This window comes from Monodon monoceros, unplaced genomic scaffold, assembly GCF_005190385.1.
Source record: "Monodon monoceros isolate NGI ecotype Baffin Bay Population unplaced genomic scaffold, NGI_Narwhal_1 Super_Scaffold_11, whole genome shotgun sequence".
Lineage (NCBI taxonomy): Eukaryota > Metazoa > Chordata > Mammalia > Artiodactyla > Monodontidae > Monodon > Monodon monoceros.
The window spans coordinates 91143640-91159032 of NW_021703767.1; the positions used below are offsets into that span (position 1 = coordinate 91143640).

The window sequence follows — 15393 nt, forward strand, 5'->3', positions numbered from 1 at the left end:
TGCAACTGTGGAAGCTTGGCAAGTCCAAAATCTGTAAGATAGACCAGTAGGCTGGAGACTCAGGGAAGAGTTGCAGTTAAAGTCCAAAGGCATTCAGTGTGCTGGTAGAATTTCTTCTTCTTCCTGAGAGGTCAGTCTTTTTCTAGTAAGGCCTTCAACTGATTGGATGAAACCCATCCATATTATTAAAGATAATCTGCTTTACACAAAGTCTACTGATTTAAATGTTTATCTCATTAAAAAAAAATACCTTCTAACATTTGGGAAATAATATCACCTATCTATTTTGTTATAGTTTCCCAAGATGGGGGCAGTGGAGAGGAAATTTTCATCATCCATTTTTAAATATCTGAATTACCAGCCAAATCTACTTTTTCTTCCATCAGCTAGAAACATCCACTTAAATTTTTTTAGGTAACTATAATAAAATACTTTATGCAATGTTTACAAAATCAAATTATCTCTTTTCATATATATTTTAATTTTTCTCTTGTAAACTAGCCTGATGAGATTATGGGATTAATGCTTTTAGCTGCAATTGTCAAATACTTTGCTTAAGTTCTAAAGCATGGATTGAGATTTTCAAATTGCAAATCTCAAAGGGCCATGTCTGCTATTTGAATCTTGATTTCACTGACATTAAAAAGGAACATGGGGCTTCCCTGGTGGTGCACTGGTTGAGAGTCCGCCTGCCGGTGCAGGGGACACGGTTCGTGCCCTGGTCTGGGAAGATCCCACATGCCGCGAGAGGCTGGGCCCGTGAGCCATGGCTACTGAGCCTGCGCGTCCGGAGCCTGTGCTCCGCAACGGGAGAGGCCACAACAGTGAGAGGCCCGCGTACCACAAAAAAAAAAAAAAAAAAGGAACATGAAAGAGAGAAGTATGTAATCAGTTCCCAACCTTTCCATGTTTACCTATACTTCAGTCTACTGAATGTGATCATTACCAACTTTTCTATCGCAAGAGTGTCAGGAAGTCAAGTGAATCCACAGGAAACTGACATACTTGATCCTCAAAGGAAATGGTTTATTTACTCCCTTGTACTACATCTGACTGATCTTGTTCCTTTTTTGGAACGAATAAGATCAAGAAGTGAATGGAAGAAAACGACTATTACAGTCAATGCAGGAAAGATACAAGAAAAATGTGATGAGCCTTAAGGTTGAGCAGTTTCAGGATAGCCAGCCAGTAAGGGCAGATGACCTTGATATAGCTAACAAAAATATTTCACTGACCATCACTGCAAAAGAGTCCTTTCATTATGTAAAATATATTCCTCCCATTAAGACAAAACCAAATTTGAAAAACTAAGAGTTCCTGCATTTCGATCCTTAACAATCTAACTTACTCCTGGTGTTTCACAAGAGAGATAGATTTGATGAAAAAGACAAAGAAAATTTGCTTACTAGGAAAGTAAGTAACCTAATCGTAGTATATAACCTCGAGGATAAAATAATGTGTGTGCGTAGGGAGCAGGGAGAGGGCAAGAGATGAGGGATAGGGTGGGGGGAAAGGGAGAAGGTGCGGGGAGAACCCTTTGATTCTACTTGACCATGGAGAAGGAATAAAGCAAGCCTTCAGGCTGAACTGGCCCTCGTCTGAGACAACCCTTTCCTGACACTGGCAGGGCATGAAAAGATCTGTGAGGGAATCTACTTTGCACCTCCATCAAACCTGTGATCATAGAAGTACCTTTCTGTGCGATTTTTACTTTCATTTCTTCTTTATAGAAAGGAAATGCTCTCTAGATTAAACAGAATATCATTAAAACCTGTCAAGTGACTGGCAGAGTGCCTGGTATACAGCAGACACACAACACGTTTTCATTAGAGAAAAGAAAATCCTCTACCTTCAAAATCAACTTTTTAGCACATGCTATGAGAATGTATATAAAATATGTTAAAAAGGCAAAGGTCTGATACATATATATATATATAATTTTGAATTTCAGTAATGTACATGAATAGCCAGAAGTATATTTTCTTTTTAAAAAATGATAGTAGGTTTATATTTTGGGTGCACTGTCTCCTGCAATAAAGATTTACTGAGTGTCCACATACTATGACTCAAGGACTGGGCCAGACGCATAGTTCTTTCTCCACTGCAAGGTAGAAGGTAGTTTATGTCAACAAAGAGAGAGAAAATGAAGTACTGAGAGTTTCAAGGAAAGAGAGAACTCAATTGGTGGGAGATCAAAAAAGGGAATCATGGGAATTCCCTGGGGTCCAGTGGTTAGGACTCAGGCTTTCACTGAGGCACCTGAGCCACCCTCAAAGAATGCCTAGGATTGAGAAGGTGGCCATTGCACTCAAAGACCCTCTGTCGATAATCCTCATTCATCTTATTGGTGGGTGCTGCTCTTGTTCCAGACAAATGCCTAAGAATTGTGAAAGGCATAAGCTTTTATCTGAGTTGAGCCAGACATTTAAGAGAATTCATGTCACTCTACATGACACTGAGAAACTGAGTGAAGCAGTTGCTTTACTTCAAGTCCAGAGCAATAAAATACTATGGATAATTAAATAAATCTAATCCTTTGTATTCCTTTTGTGATTAAATTTAAGACAATGTGCATTTGTTATCTGGAAAAATCAATGATAGAATAGCTAATTACTTCCTTTAGGAAACATCACTCTATTACTGTTAAATTCATTCTGCTGTCATTTGCATAAATTGAATTATGTGCACTTTTTAAATACATTTACATGTTTTTCTCCAATTCAAATGCCAGTTGCTTTATTGCCTTCGTATCTCCCAACATTCCTGCTCTCATCCCTCTAAATACTGAAATTGGAAAGGAACAAAAAACACAAACAGTAGAAAAGACAGAAGCCAAAATATAATTCAAGACAGAGGAGGGGCAGAAAGATGGCTGGAAAGTACAGCTGGAAACCAGAGAACAGTTGCTGATGGTATCACCATCATCAAGCCTTGCATTTTTAAAGTGTAACAGCAAAAAATATAGCCCTGTGGGATCAGAGGAGAGAAAAATCACTGAAGATAATTTATAACATTTCCTAAACTTTCAAAGAATTAATCAACAGCTAAGAAAATGTGGTGTTTTACTTAATGTTTGTAAAGATCATTTCACAGTATAACTTAACTCATGGTTAATTACTTGTACCGAGCCAGAGAAAGATGAAAAATATTGCCCCTGTCCAAATAATGCAGAAATTTTGAAAAATCTAGGGATTTTATTTTATTGTTCATTTGCTAACAAATAAAATGCATCAACTAAATAAAATCTAGAAAGATTACATAAAGTAATAGACTTTTTCTACTACAATATTCAGTAAACACGTTTTTAAATTATAAAAGGTTCATACATGCAAAAAGAAATATGAATGGTCAATTAAGATATAAAAGTTTGTCAACACTATTTTTGGCCTATCAAAACAAAAAAATAATGAGGACCTAGAAGGCTGGCAGCCCTACAAGGCAATTTGGTAACTAACACAAAGCAAACAACTAAACAAATTTCAACTCCCCGAATCTGTGATCTGCTTCCAGGAATTTATCAGAAGGGAATAATTAAATAAGCACACAAAGACTTATGTATGAAAATGTTTGTAGAGACAAACTGAATGTACATTTATAAAGGATGGGCTCAATAAATTCATGTCCTCTACATAAGGGAATGCCAGCAGCATTTTAATGTACTGATTCAATTCTGTATTTACTAGTTTGAAAAATGGTTCTCAATATATTGTAAGTGGAAAAAAATTCAAAAGCAGATATCAAAAAATATATACATGGTACAATACAATTTTGCTTCTTGTTAGGTAAAGATAGAAAGAAAGAATAAAATTATGGGGGAAAAGGTGGTAGGGTTATGGGTGGTTTTTACTTTATTTTTTTCCAACTTTCTGTATACATTTTACTTATAAGAAGAAAAAATAATAGTGCCCCTTCCATAAAAAAAAGATATAATATTAACCATAATTAGAGTACCACATTTTCTCCTTTTCTTCTCACCATTTCACAGCATCTACAGCTGTCAAAAGGCAACATTCCTGCATTCAAAAATATACTTAACCTCATTGGTTTATTCACTTCAATTATTATTATAATATTATATTAGGTAACTAAATTTTGAAGCTTTCAACATGCTTTACTCTGTTCAGCAACGTGCTTATGATCTTTAGTATGCATATACATATGCACACACATATAGGTCATTCATTCAACAATATATATGATAAAGGCTCTGTGACTTGTACAGTAGAAATAAAACATGCACCAGTCACATTTAAGCTTCTTCTAAGTTAAAGAGCTCTCCTAACAGCCCTAAGTAGACGTTTTATACAAGATGACCAGCATCCCAATTGGCCAAATCTGATTAGACTAGGGATAAGCACTTGACAGAGTCACAAACATCGCTGACCCCCAAAGGGAAAACAATCATATTTCATTCTAGCCCCATAGGCTAGAAGAGGAATGAAGGAATAATGTATTGGAGAACACAGCAGTGGGTACTGGGAGAAGAATAAGGCAAACAAAAAGTAGTACAGATGGAAAGGGAGATAAATCACTTTGGTGGTTCGACCCTTTAGTAAAAATTAGGGGACTGTGGCTACTAGGGTCCCTGGAGTTGACTGGATCCAAATTCCTTATCAACAAGCCTCATTCAAATGAATTCCTATTCACAGATTATTGTGTGAGCCCAGCCTCCTGTTTTGATACTTACAATAAACTTGCATTATCTAGTTACTGTTCCAAGTCACCAAAAGCATACATGAATGCAACTTTTAACGGCCTATTTTAAATCTCACGCATCTGAATATACCCCATCTGTTTACATGAAGATACATGAAAGAAATCAACCACCACTGTAAAAGAGTGAATGCCTTTTTCAAATAGCAGCAAGTATTTGCAGAAGTGACCAGGAGAATCTTATTAGAAGACTGATTAATACACACACACCCGGCGTTCATATTCCTGTGCTAATGTTGAAAATGATTTTCTTTTATTTGATCAACATGATATAAAGTAGTTGGCTTATGTGGGCTTTATTATGGGATAACTAGGTCCATAAACTGGAATATGCTGTCAATATGTCTATCAATGATTCTCTGGATCAACACATTATTCAAATGTATTTTTTTCTAAAACATTACACATAAAAATAGCGCATGTGTAATCTCTACACTGAGCAAGCATGATTCAGGGAATGTAATCATAAAGCACTTTTTGTCTCCCATTTATATTAAGTGGGGTTAGTTAGTTTGTTTGTTTGTTTTCCTGTTTCTGGATTAAAACCCCAGTAATTCTGGTCACTGTCAAGTGACCTGAGCTCCTTCAGTGAGTAATTAAAAGGTTCAGTGTCATTTAATAGTCAAAACTTTGAACTTTTCCCCACTTTTTGACCATCTCTAGATTGGGAAACTTACAGCCAAGGAAAGGAGAATAGTCAGTTTCTTCTCTTTGTGTTTTTACACCTCCTTTCTCAGAGCTTCTGACACCTCCAGGGTTGCAACAGAGCAAGTGAGAATAGCTAAAGCAGGAGCAAAAGGTTCTCACTGGACAGGAACTCTCAAGAACTGGCATGGTACTCTGGCTGTAGCAGGAGTAGTCAGCTGAACTTTCTACTTGTCCAACTTCATCAGTTCTTTGGAGACCCACACACCCATCCCACGACTGGGGATTTCTCACCTTCCTTTAACATGAGTAATGTACTCTCCTCTACCTCCTTCTTCCTTCTTCCAGGCACCTGACCAGACCTCTAGCTCTGTCTCTGGTAAGTTCTTTTCAGCCATGCAGGAAGCTTGCTTGCTCCTCCCCTGCAATCTCTCTCTTTCTGTTAGTCGTTTCGGGCTGCTATAACAAAGTACCATGGACTGGTTGGCTTATCAACATTATGTCATAGTTCTCGAGTCTGGGAATTCTAAGATCATGGCACTGGCAGATTTGGTGTGGTGGCTGATAAGGGCCCTCTCCCGGGTTCACAAAGGATACCTTCTCCCTGTGTCCTCACATGACGGAAGGACTAGAAGTCCTGTGGGGTCTCTTGTATAAAATCTCAGCCCATTCATGAGGGCTCCAGCTTCATGAACTGAGCATCTCCCTCCCAGCAGCCCCACCTCCAAATACCATTACACTGGGCATTAGGATTTCAACAACATATGAATTCTGGGGCGGGGGGGACACAAACATTTAGACCACAGTGATTTCTCTCCCTCTTCCCGTCTCCCTCTCTCCCTGCTTGGATAGAGTCCCTAGAAGGAAACTTTGCCATAGGCTACCCCAAACCACCACCTCTTCTTCGGCAATCTTATCCACAACTAGCCAGTCCGTGACTTGTCATTTCGATTTCTTAGGTAGAAAGGCAGACACCCAGTTCTTCCAAGGAGTTCTATTAAACCCCTTCTTCATTGGACTTGAGGCTTCCTCCTTGAGAAAAGACTGGGACTTACAACACCATTAGCAGCTTTCTCCCCAAATCCTCTTTTTCCACTCTCCTAGTCCTCAGCTTCTCTAACCTCTCCTAGGCTACAACAGGGTCATCATCTCAAGGCTTTATACCATCTTTTTCTTTTTTCCTCCGAAGTTCTACATACTGGTCCTAGTAGTAGCAATTGTATTTAAGCCTCAGCTGAAAATGAGACATCAAAATGCTAAAGCATTTTTACAGTATCTGGTTTTGATCTAAGTTGTCACTTATCTAAAATCAGAACTTAGCATAGCCTCTGAGTAACTATAGCTATATAATTTAGTATTTTATAATTGTGTTATAAATCAAAATTTTATTTATAATACTTTGAATATAATCATAATATGAAAAACCTAAATGGTAAGTAAAATGATTTTCAGAATACATAATAAAATTGATGAATTAAACGCAGATCTGTTCCTCACCTATTCATGCATTCATTTCCTCCCTTAGAAAAATAATGATTCAATGTCTGCTGGACAATAGTCTAATGATGGGCAAAGCAAGTAGGTCCATTCCTTCATGGAGTCTGCAAACTAATCTATTATAAAAAGAGTATCTTTTATATTGCATAACTGTTAGGATGTTTGGCAAGAACTGACATAGTCTTACAGCACGGGCAGGAATGGAGAACAAATAGAGGAGAAATACAGCAACTGATCGGTGAGAGCCCAAAACTGACCATAAATTGATGAAAAGAAACAGGAGGAACCCATGACGCACAGAGCCAATGCCAGGATGACTTAGTAAACACAAGAAATCATAATAAGGCATGTGGTTAGCACGACTACTGGGGGAACAGTTGTCTTTGGATGAAGAGTTGTAATTCGAAGAAAGTTATGTAAACATATTTGTACCAAAATATTATTTTTTGATGAGAAAGACCTATTATCTCAGCAAGGAAAAAACTGTGGCTATCTGACAGGACATAATTGTGAATTTGTGCCCAACCACTGAATATTGCTTAGAAGTAAAATTGCCAGTGGTTATATTTTTTAAATATATAGTTTGTTGATTTTTGAGTTTAAGAGAATATAAGCCTTATGGTAATACAACTCCTATTCTGAGGGAAATGATGAATATGTTTACTTAATTATACATTTTCAACATTTTAGAACAGCTGCCTATTCACAAAAAGGACATGTCAGTTTTTAAAATTGTCTACAATGCTGGGAAAAAAAATAAGGCAAAGAAAGCCAAAGGAAGATAAGGAGAGAAAATATGCAGACTAGTTAGTATACAAAAGGCATGCCTGTAAGTTCTTTATGATTTCAATACAAGTTTGACTCTGAACTTACTAAAAGCCAAAGTAAAGAGGGAAGCAGGCTAGGTTATGAGATTCATTGTGTCCATCATTAAAAACTAAACAGTTGCTCAGGAAAAATGAGTTAAATCCATGGATCCTTTTCCAGAAGACACTTTCATAATGAAATGAATGTCTACCATGAAGTTAGAGTAGACAGAATTTTATGGAATTCTTCTATTTTCTTTCTTTCTCTCTTTCTCTCTCCCTCCCTCCCTCTCCCTCTCTCTCTCACATCCCTGTGCTGGTTAGATCTAATTTTTGGACAGACCCCTTGCCTTTCCCCTGCTGCAGGGATCTGAATGTTTTGGGATGAGTTTTCCCAGGCTCTGAGTCAGCAGCCTGCGTGCTGGGTTCAGACAACCAACGGAACAACTGGTAGGAGGGCAGGAGGAAGGGAGAAGCCATGGTACTTCTTACTCTGTCTTCAGTAGTACCCCTGGCTGAGATTACATCCCCACTGTCAGCCCAACCCCTGCATTTGTGTATGCAGAAAGTTCCAGCTTCCATCAAGTTACCCCAACTCCCTTTCTCCAGCGTAGGTTTAGTAATGGCTCCATTTTGTTGTTCATCTCTTGGCTACCTCAGTGTCCCCTGACTGGCCTCTCAGTTTTTCATCACTGATGGAATTACTTCCCTACTTTAAATGCCCTCTGCTTTAAGTATTTAGGGAGTTTTCTTTTATGGTTGGATCCTGACTGATACAATCACTCATTATAAGACAATGCTATGTCTTTCACTCAATTCACTGTAAGTAATTTTACATTGAGAAATACCATGGAAATTGTTAGTATCTGCATATGACACATCCAGAGACGCTTATGCAACAGTAAATAGCAGACATAGAAGGGTGTAGAAAACAAAATCCCACAAGTCATTCAGATGTGATATTCAGAAAGAGAATTATAATTTGCCAACGTCAATACATGTGATATTTCAGCACACAGATTAAATGATGCATCTTCAGTGGGCATGCTCCCTAGAAGATCCCTAGAAATGCACATGTGCCAACATCTTGATGGTAATAAGTCAGTGTAACCCAGAAGGAATATCCTTGTGACCTAGTATCCTTCTCTCTCATCTACCTACTATCAACAAACATGATTCACCTAGGATTATGCTTTATTGCCAGGTATGGAAGACATATGTGGAGGCTAATATCTAATCTTCCTCTTCCAGTTCCTCACTTCTCTAAATATGTTAACTAGGGAACCCTTTACAATTAAACATATATGCTAATGATATATCAAGCAACAAAATTTAAGTTACCCAATAGCTATATGACATGAGTGGAGCTTTTCCCAAGAATTCAGAATTATTAAGGCCTGATAAAAAATATTTGCTTATCATTTAACTTATTAACAACACATTCTGGCTAGAGAGGTCATATGCAAACTTACCTTAAAGAGAGAGGTGACCTTTTAGAATTGCCTGATATATGGAACGCAATGTGTTTCAATAAAAATCTCAACTGGGAAACTCAGTGATGCAGGGGACCAAATACGAGCAGTGCTTGTCTTACCTCTGTCAGTTATTTCAGTCCATAAAGCAAGTTTATTTTATTCTGATGTCATTAAAAATTTCAATCTTATGGCTAATGCCCTAGTTTTTATTACACACACATCCAGCAATCTTTGCATCCCAATTTGGCTTACCTGGGCTTTCCCAACAGGGAGAAAATACACTGGCTGGAGTCTAGTCTCCACAGTAGTTACGGTTCTTATTATCAATTATTAAAGCAGCACCATAAATTTGCATTACAGTATCGTAAATCTGAAAACGTGCACCCCCTCTGTGAAGGGGTTGCTGGTAAGTTATGTTTCTCAGCTTGTAAGACTAACCTTAAACAATAGAAAAATCACAGTATGATATTCCCTGTAAGACATCTTTCCCAGAAGATGCATCCCACCAACATCCATTTCTTGCATACCTACCTGAAAGACTTCCTAATATCTTCTGCTTGGATTGTCTTGAGAATCTCTTGGTGTAACTGAAGATCAAGTGTTCCTGAAGACGTAGCATTTGAAGAGCAGTTTTTATGTGTGTAATAGCCTATCAAAATTCCGGAAATAAATAAAATGCTTGCTGTGCAAAATAGTTTTAAAAGGCGGCAAAAGTTGCAGGGGTTGCTCTTTGGTGCAGATCTTGTATAATGGGTCACATAGTCAGACTCTTCTTGAAGTCGCTGAAACCTTCCTTTGGGTGAAGTTGCTGGTTGAATGGGATCAAGACTGAGGTCCGCAGTCTCTGAATTCTCCAGGTTCTGATTCTCAGCACTATCTAGCTGGAACTGGTCAAAACCAGGCTCCTCCAGTTCCTTTTCCATGTCCCACTCTAAGTCAAGGGCAGTGGCTTGGAGGTCATCATTGTCTAGGTACTGTGAATGTCCTGGAGCTCTTCGATCTGCATTGACCTTCTGATAGGCCATCTTTTTACCTGTGAAAATAAGAGCAGTATATTTTCTGAAAATAAATCAACAAAGACAACCTCCAAGGTGAAAACAAAACAGTAATCTATATTAGCTGTTCATAAAATTTTAGTGATTTTAATCAGGGGAAATACTTCATTCCTATAGAAAATCATATATTAATTATTTAATCTTATGTTTTGCTGTTGATGTTTACTATAGAAAAAAAGACAAACAATAAATAAAAGTAGAAGGCACCTGATGCAAAAGCTATGAGAAGACATAAAATACACACACACAAACACGCACTATTCTTTTGAAGCTCAGGAGAATTAAAGTCACAAATGCACAACTGCATTAAAGACAATGTATTACAATGAAAGCCAAGTTTAAGCTTATACATTTTCAAAATCACTTTTAAGAAAAACTGAGGACAGAAGCAATAAAGTGTGATTTGTTAAGTTAAGGGGGGAAAAAAAGACCCTGGGATCAGTTACATCACCAGAGCTAATTTTAAAAACACAAATTCAGGGTAAGAATGAGGACAACAAAATTAAGTAGCACCTCTATAGAAATCCAAGAAGCAAAATATGGTGTATTGCCTAGTCATGAGTTATCAGAATGACTGGAAAACTTTAAGGCTACCATAGAAAGCCAACATGTTTTATGGAATTAGTGACATGAATTGGCCTGGCTCGCTGAACTTTAAATAAAAGTCTGGGATGGCATCCATCCAAAGAGGGAAGCCTTTTGCCAGGATAGGAGAGTTTAGTTTCATAACCTTGCTACTGAGTGGCAGATGGAAGCTTTTCTCCCCTACACAGTTTTGGATGACAGTTTGTTGTATCCTGCAGAGCAGTATTAGGAAAACTGGACTAATTAACTACAAGTGGTCTTCGGTCTGTATTCAGTAACACACTGGTGTGTTGTAGTTGCACATTAGGAGTATTTATACTTAAATTTTCTGTGTATTAGATTTGTCATCCCAGCTGGATTCTAAGGTCCCTCACTACGTTTTACGATTTTTCTATGGACCCCACTGTGGTGAGTGAAAAACAGAGCTCAGCTGACAACTGATTTGCTAAGTGTCTTAGGGCGGGTTGTTAACAAGTGAACTCTAATGAAAAATATACAAACAAAGACTTCATGAAAGGGAGTGGCATTATGTACAGAATTATGGGTGTATACAATTCCAATCCTGGCTGACAGAGGTCCATATAAATTAAAATGTCCTGAATGTTTAAGAGAGTTCAAGTACAATTAAATATTAAACTTTACAAAATAAAAATTCTAATTCCGACTAGATTTCTCATCTGCTACGATACCATTTTTGATTTATTCTTGTCCAGAGCTGAATCAATAAAGGTGAGTACCTAATACATATCAGGTATGGGGATAGGCAATGAAAACAAAGATGAACGGGTCCCTATTCCTCAAGTAGGGAATGATTCAATAAGAGAGACAGACATTTGAACAAACAAGTATGTCACAAAATATGCAAAGCACAAGGGAGACTCAGGGGTGACAGATTCTAGCAGAGAATATGGGAAATAATTCCCCACCCAAAGTTATTTCTGAGGTACTTCTGGAGAGAGAGGAGGAGTTAAACTAGGACACACCAGGGGTGTGAGAGGAGAACAGCCAGGCAGGAGAAAATGTATAAGCACACGGAGGAATACAAGTGCACAGTGCATGGTACGTGGACCATTTGAAAAACCCAGACTGGTGTGCGAACCAGAGCTGGAGAAAAAGCTAGGAAAGGGTGACCGTAGGCAAAAGGCTTAACTTCTTTGCAACACAGGGTCTTCATTTGTGATATGGGCATGGTGATAATATAAACATCATAGTGCTGTCACTAGGAATAATTGAGACAGTGATCCTAAAACGTCCATTGAGTGTCACGTAGGCTATATAGGTTTGAAGGGATATTTCTGGCATTAGAGGAGAGAGGATTGTCAAGGATTGTTGGAAGAAATAAAATGAATTAAATATTGCAGAAGAAATTATATAATTCTGCAGGACATTGTGGAGAAGGGGAGCAGGTTGCATAATACACACACACGTACACTCACACACACGTATATGATAAGTTTTTGCTTGTTTTTTTTTTTTTTTTTTTTTTTTACAATTAGTCTGTATGTAGAGACTAAAATATTTTTTAAAAGTACCACATGACATAGCAACTCTTACCATGCAGATACTAGTTGGTACTACGTATTAGAAAAGCCTCAGGAGTGACTCTGCAGACCCCTTTCGTCCCTCCCTCTTTTCCTCTCCCTTTTTTCTGCTTGGCCTGGTTTCCATGATGATTCAAGAATGTGCATTATTTGAATTCTGTCTTTGGTCACATCAAGACAAGCAGAGAAAAGGAGTGATATATGGAGTCAGTGATAATTATTCAGACAGGTTAGGAGATGGTCGATTAACTGATAGAAGAAGACGACTTTAAATCATACTTGGTTAAAACAACAACAAAAATAGTACAAGGCAATACTAGAGAACAGGAAAAACCTGAAGGCAGTAGACATAAAGTAACCTTTAAAATCCATGATTCTAACCTCTCTCATATTACAGAAGAGGAAGCTGAGGTCCAAAGCTGCGTCATTCTTTAGGCTGAGAAAAGTGATGTTTGGGGACACACAAGGTGATGTGTGGTTTTATAAAAATATGAGATTAATAAGTTAGTCGTAACTTAATAAGTTGTGGGGTTAAATACCCCACAATCCATTTTTTTTAATGTACATTGCAAAATACTGCAATATCTTGGCAGTAGTCAATTTTTTTTCTTGTTTGGCTTAAATATCAATCAGTTCCTATCTTGACATGATATTATGATATTTACTTCTCTAACTGTTCAGTTTATGCATTATTGATTTACTTAGACACTATCTCAACATAGTTTTCTAGACTTTTTCCTCCCATTTTAATGACTCAGTGTCTCTCTAAAGGTTTTGGGTTTTTTTCTGTTTTTTGTTTTAAATTGAATTGTAGAGTGTGTTTTATGCTCAAGGAAGACTTGGCACACAGGAGTTACTACAGAAATCTGAAATCTCTAATTCTGACCTCTAATACAAACATTCAAAGTCATTTCTCTACAAATCATTTACAAACCAACTGCAGTGATGAGGAAGAGTTTTCATTTCTAGCCTGACAATAGGTATTCCATCATCTGTACATCAGCAATTTAACGCTTTTCAAACATCAGACAGAGCCATCAATTAGAATGTAATGTAGATACAGATATTAACTCCTCACCATGATGGATGTCTGCCTGACATGCTTACTACCACTTTTGGACTCATTACACATTTATAAATTTACACTAAATTCTATCTTCTAGGAGAGCAGTATCTGGGTAGATCAAGCCACTTGATGTAAAAAAAAAAAAAAAAAAACCCAAAGGATTTTAGGAAAATTTCCAAGAAAATAAGTATGTGATGACATCTATAATGAAGCATTTAACCACTTATTTGATAAATTTATATTAGAAATCCATTAGAAATTCATTTCTTTAAAATTATCTTGCCTTAAGGAAAATAGTGTAGCTTTTTACAAAAATATAAACCTCAGCCCTGACAGTTTTGTTTCACTTAAGGTATTTAAAATGAACTCCTCAAAAATTAAACTGAGTAACAAACTATTAAATAAAACTAATAACATATTTAAAGTAAGCACCAATTATTTCATTTGTCCCACAAAGAATGTAGCTTTCTTTAAAAACCTACTCCCCATGAGGTCAAGTAAAGGAAATACCACACTTTTTTCAAGAGAACTTTCAAATTCCCACAACGGAAATTTTATATTATAAAAAGAAATCTTCAGCGAAATCAGCATATCTTAGGTACGATTGCATAATTATGCCAAACTTCATATATTTTCTGTAACTGATGTACGATTCATTTAATTTATATTGTCATATTATTTATAGCTACCCTATATGAGTAATTTAAAAAATACATGTAGTAGATTTTGGAATCTACCACATGAATGTTTCCCTCAAAAATATGTACTTAGGTGTAGACCAGTCATAGAAACTTGCTACATTTCTTAAAACAGAAATATTTGTAGCATCCGTACATTCTATATTATACTTATTTTTATAAAATGCAATTTTTATGAGAAGTGCAATACATTCCCCATGTTTTCAACATATCTTATTTGCTTAGGTGAGATCCTTTCCCACCCAGGCCCACAATGAAGGCTAAATTGTTATTAAAATTCAATATACTCAAAAGTTTATCATTTATATACACTTATTCTTTTCTAAGGAAAAGAAAGCAAATACAAGATGAACTAAAAGGTATTTCTTCCATACTATGACAAGCTTAGATCAATAAAAAATGAAGTTGTATTTTTACTAAGCATATGGATAGTTTAAAATAAATTGATGCTTCCGAATGCTTTGTTTCACACATTTTTACTGGCTGAAACTAAGTAAATTATGTAGAAATAAAAGATGAATACAGAAATAGGCTGAAATTTCAACATATAAAATACAGTCTCTGGATGCTGCAAATCTAACAACACAACAGCTGGCAAATATTTTAGATGATAAATACATGTTAAACAAAAGTTTCATTTTAATAAGTTATATATTACAAATGTCACTTAGAAATATGATTATGACACGTTATCTTGCTCAGCAATCACAATGAGGGAACTTATTACATGAATGCCCTGACCTTATTGATCTCTAAATTAGCAGACTCTATAGTCAGACTACCTGGTTCAAGTCCTAGCTCTGCTATGTAATTTAGACCAGTCACTTAATCTTTTTATGCTTAAATCCCTTATTTGTACAGTGGAAATAATAAGAGCACTGTATTTGCAGCATTACCATGAGTAAATGATATAAATTATTAAAGATGCTTATAACAAGGTCTAACATGGTGTAAGTGATCCACTAACAAAGCACCACCCCAGAAATTCTATAGAGTTTAGGAAAATAGAAGGATTTGGCACTTACAATTTTAAAATACAGACTTAACGAAATTAAATTGTGACCAGAGGGCTTAAGTTTCAATAACAAGAACCTGGAGATAATGAGAGATGGAGCAGCGCGCTCAAGCACTTCTGAAGGGGAAGCATCTGTTCATCATTAGCTGTAGTTCAGATAGATAGGAGAGAAGTGTGGCTAATATGTACATAAAAGTCATTATTACATTTTACTTGTAACCACCAATTCTATATCTTGTTATTATAGAGTTTTCTTTTCAGTCAATTTACAAAAACAACAGAGCTTTTCCATAATGC

The 15393-nt window shown here is 36.6% G+C and overlaps 1 protein-coding gene across 2 annotated transcripts in view; it reads right to left on the reverse strand.

The window, feature by feature from the left end:
- The window catches only part of NAALADL2 (N-acetylated alpha-linked acidic dipeptidase like 2), a 1153076-nt gene that overhangs the window by 737355 nt on the left and 400328 nt on the right, over positions 1–15393 (reverse strand). For both annotated transcript variants that reach the window (XM_029214633.1, XM_029214632.1), the window contains one exon: positions 9668–10169. In XM_029214633.1, coding sequence (XP_029070466.1) covers positions 9668–10161 — 494 coding nt within the window. In that variant the 5' untranslated portion in view covers positions 10162–10169. The remainder of the gene's footprint in view (positions 1–9667; positions 10170–15393) is intronic.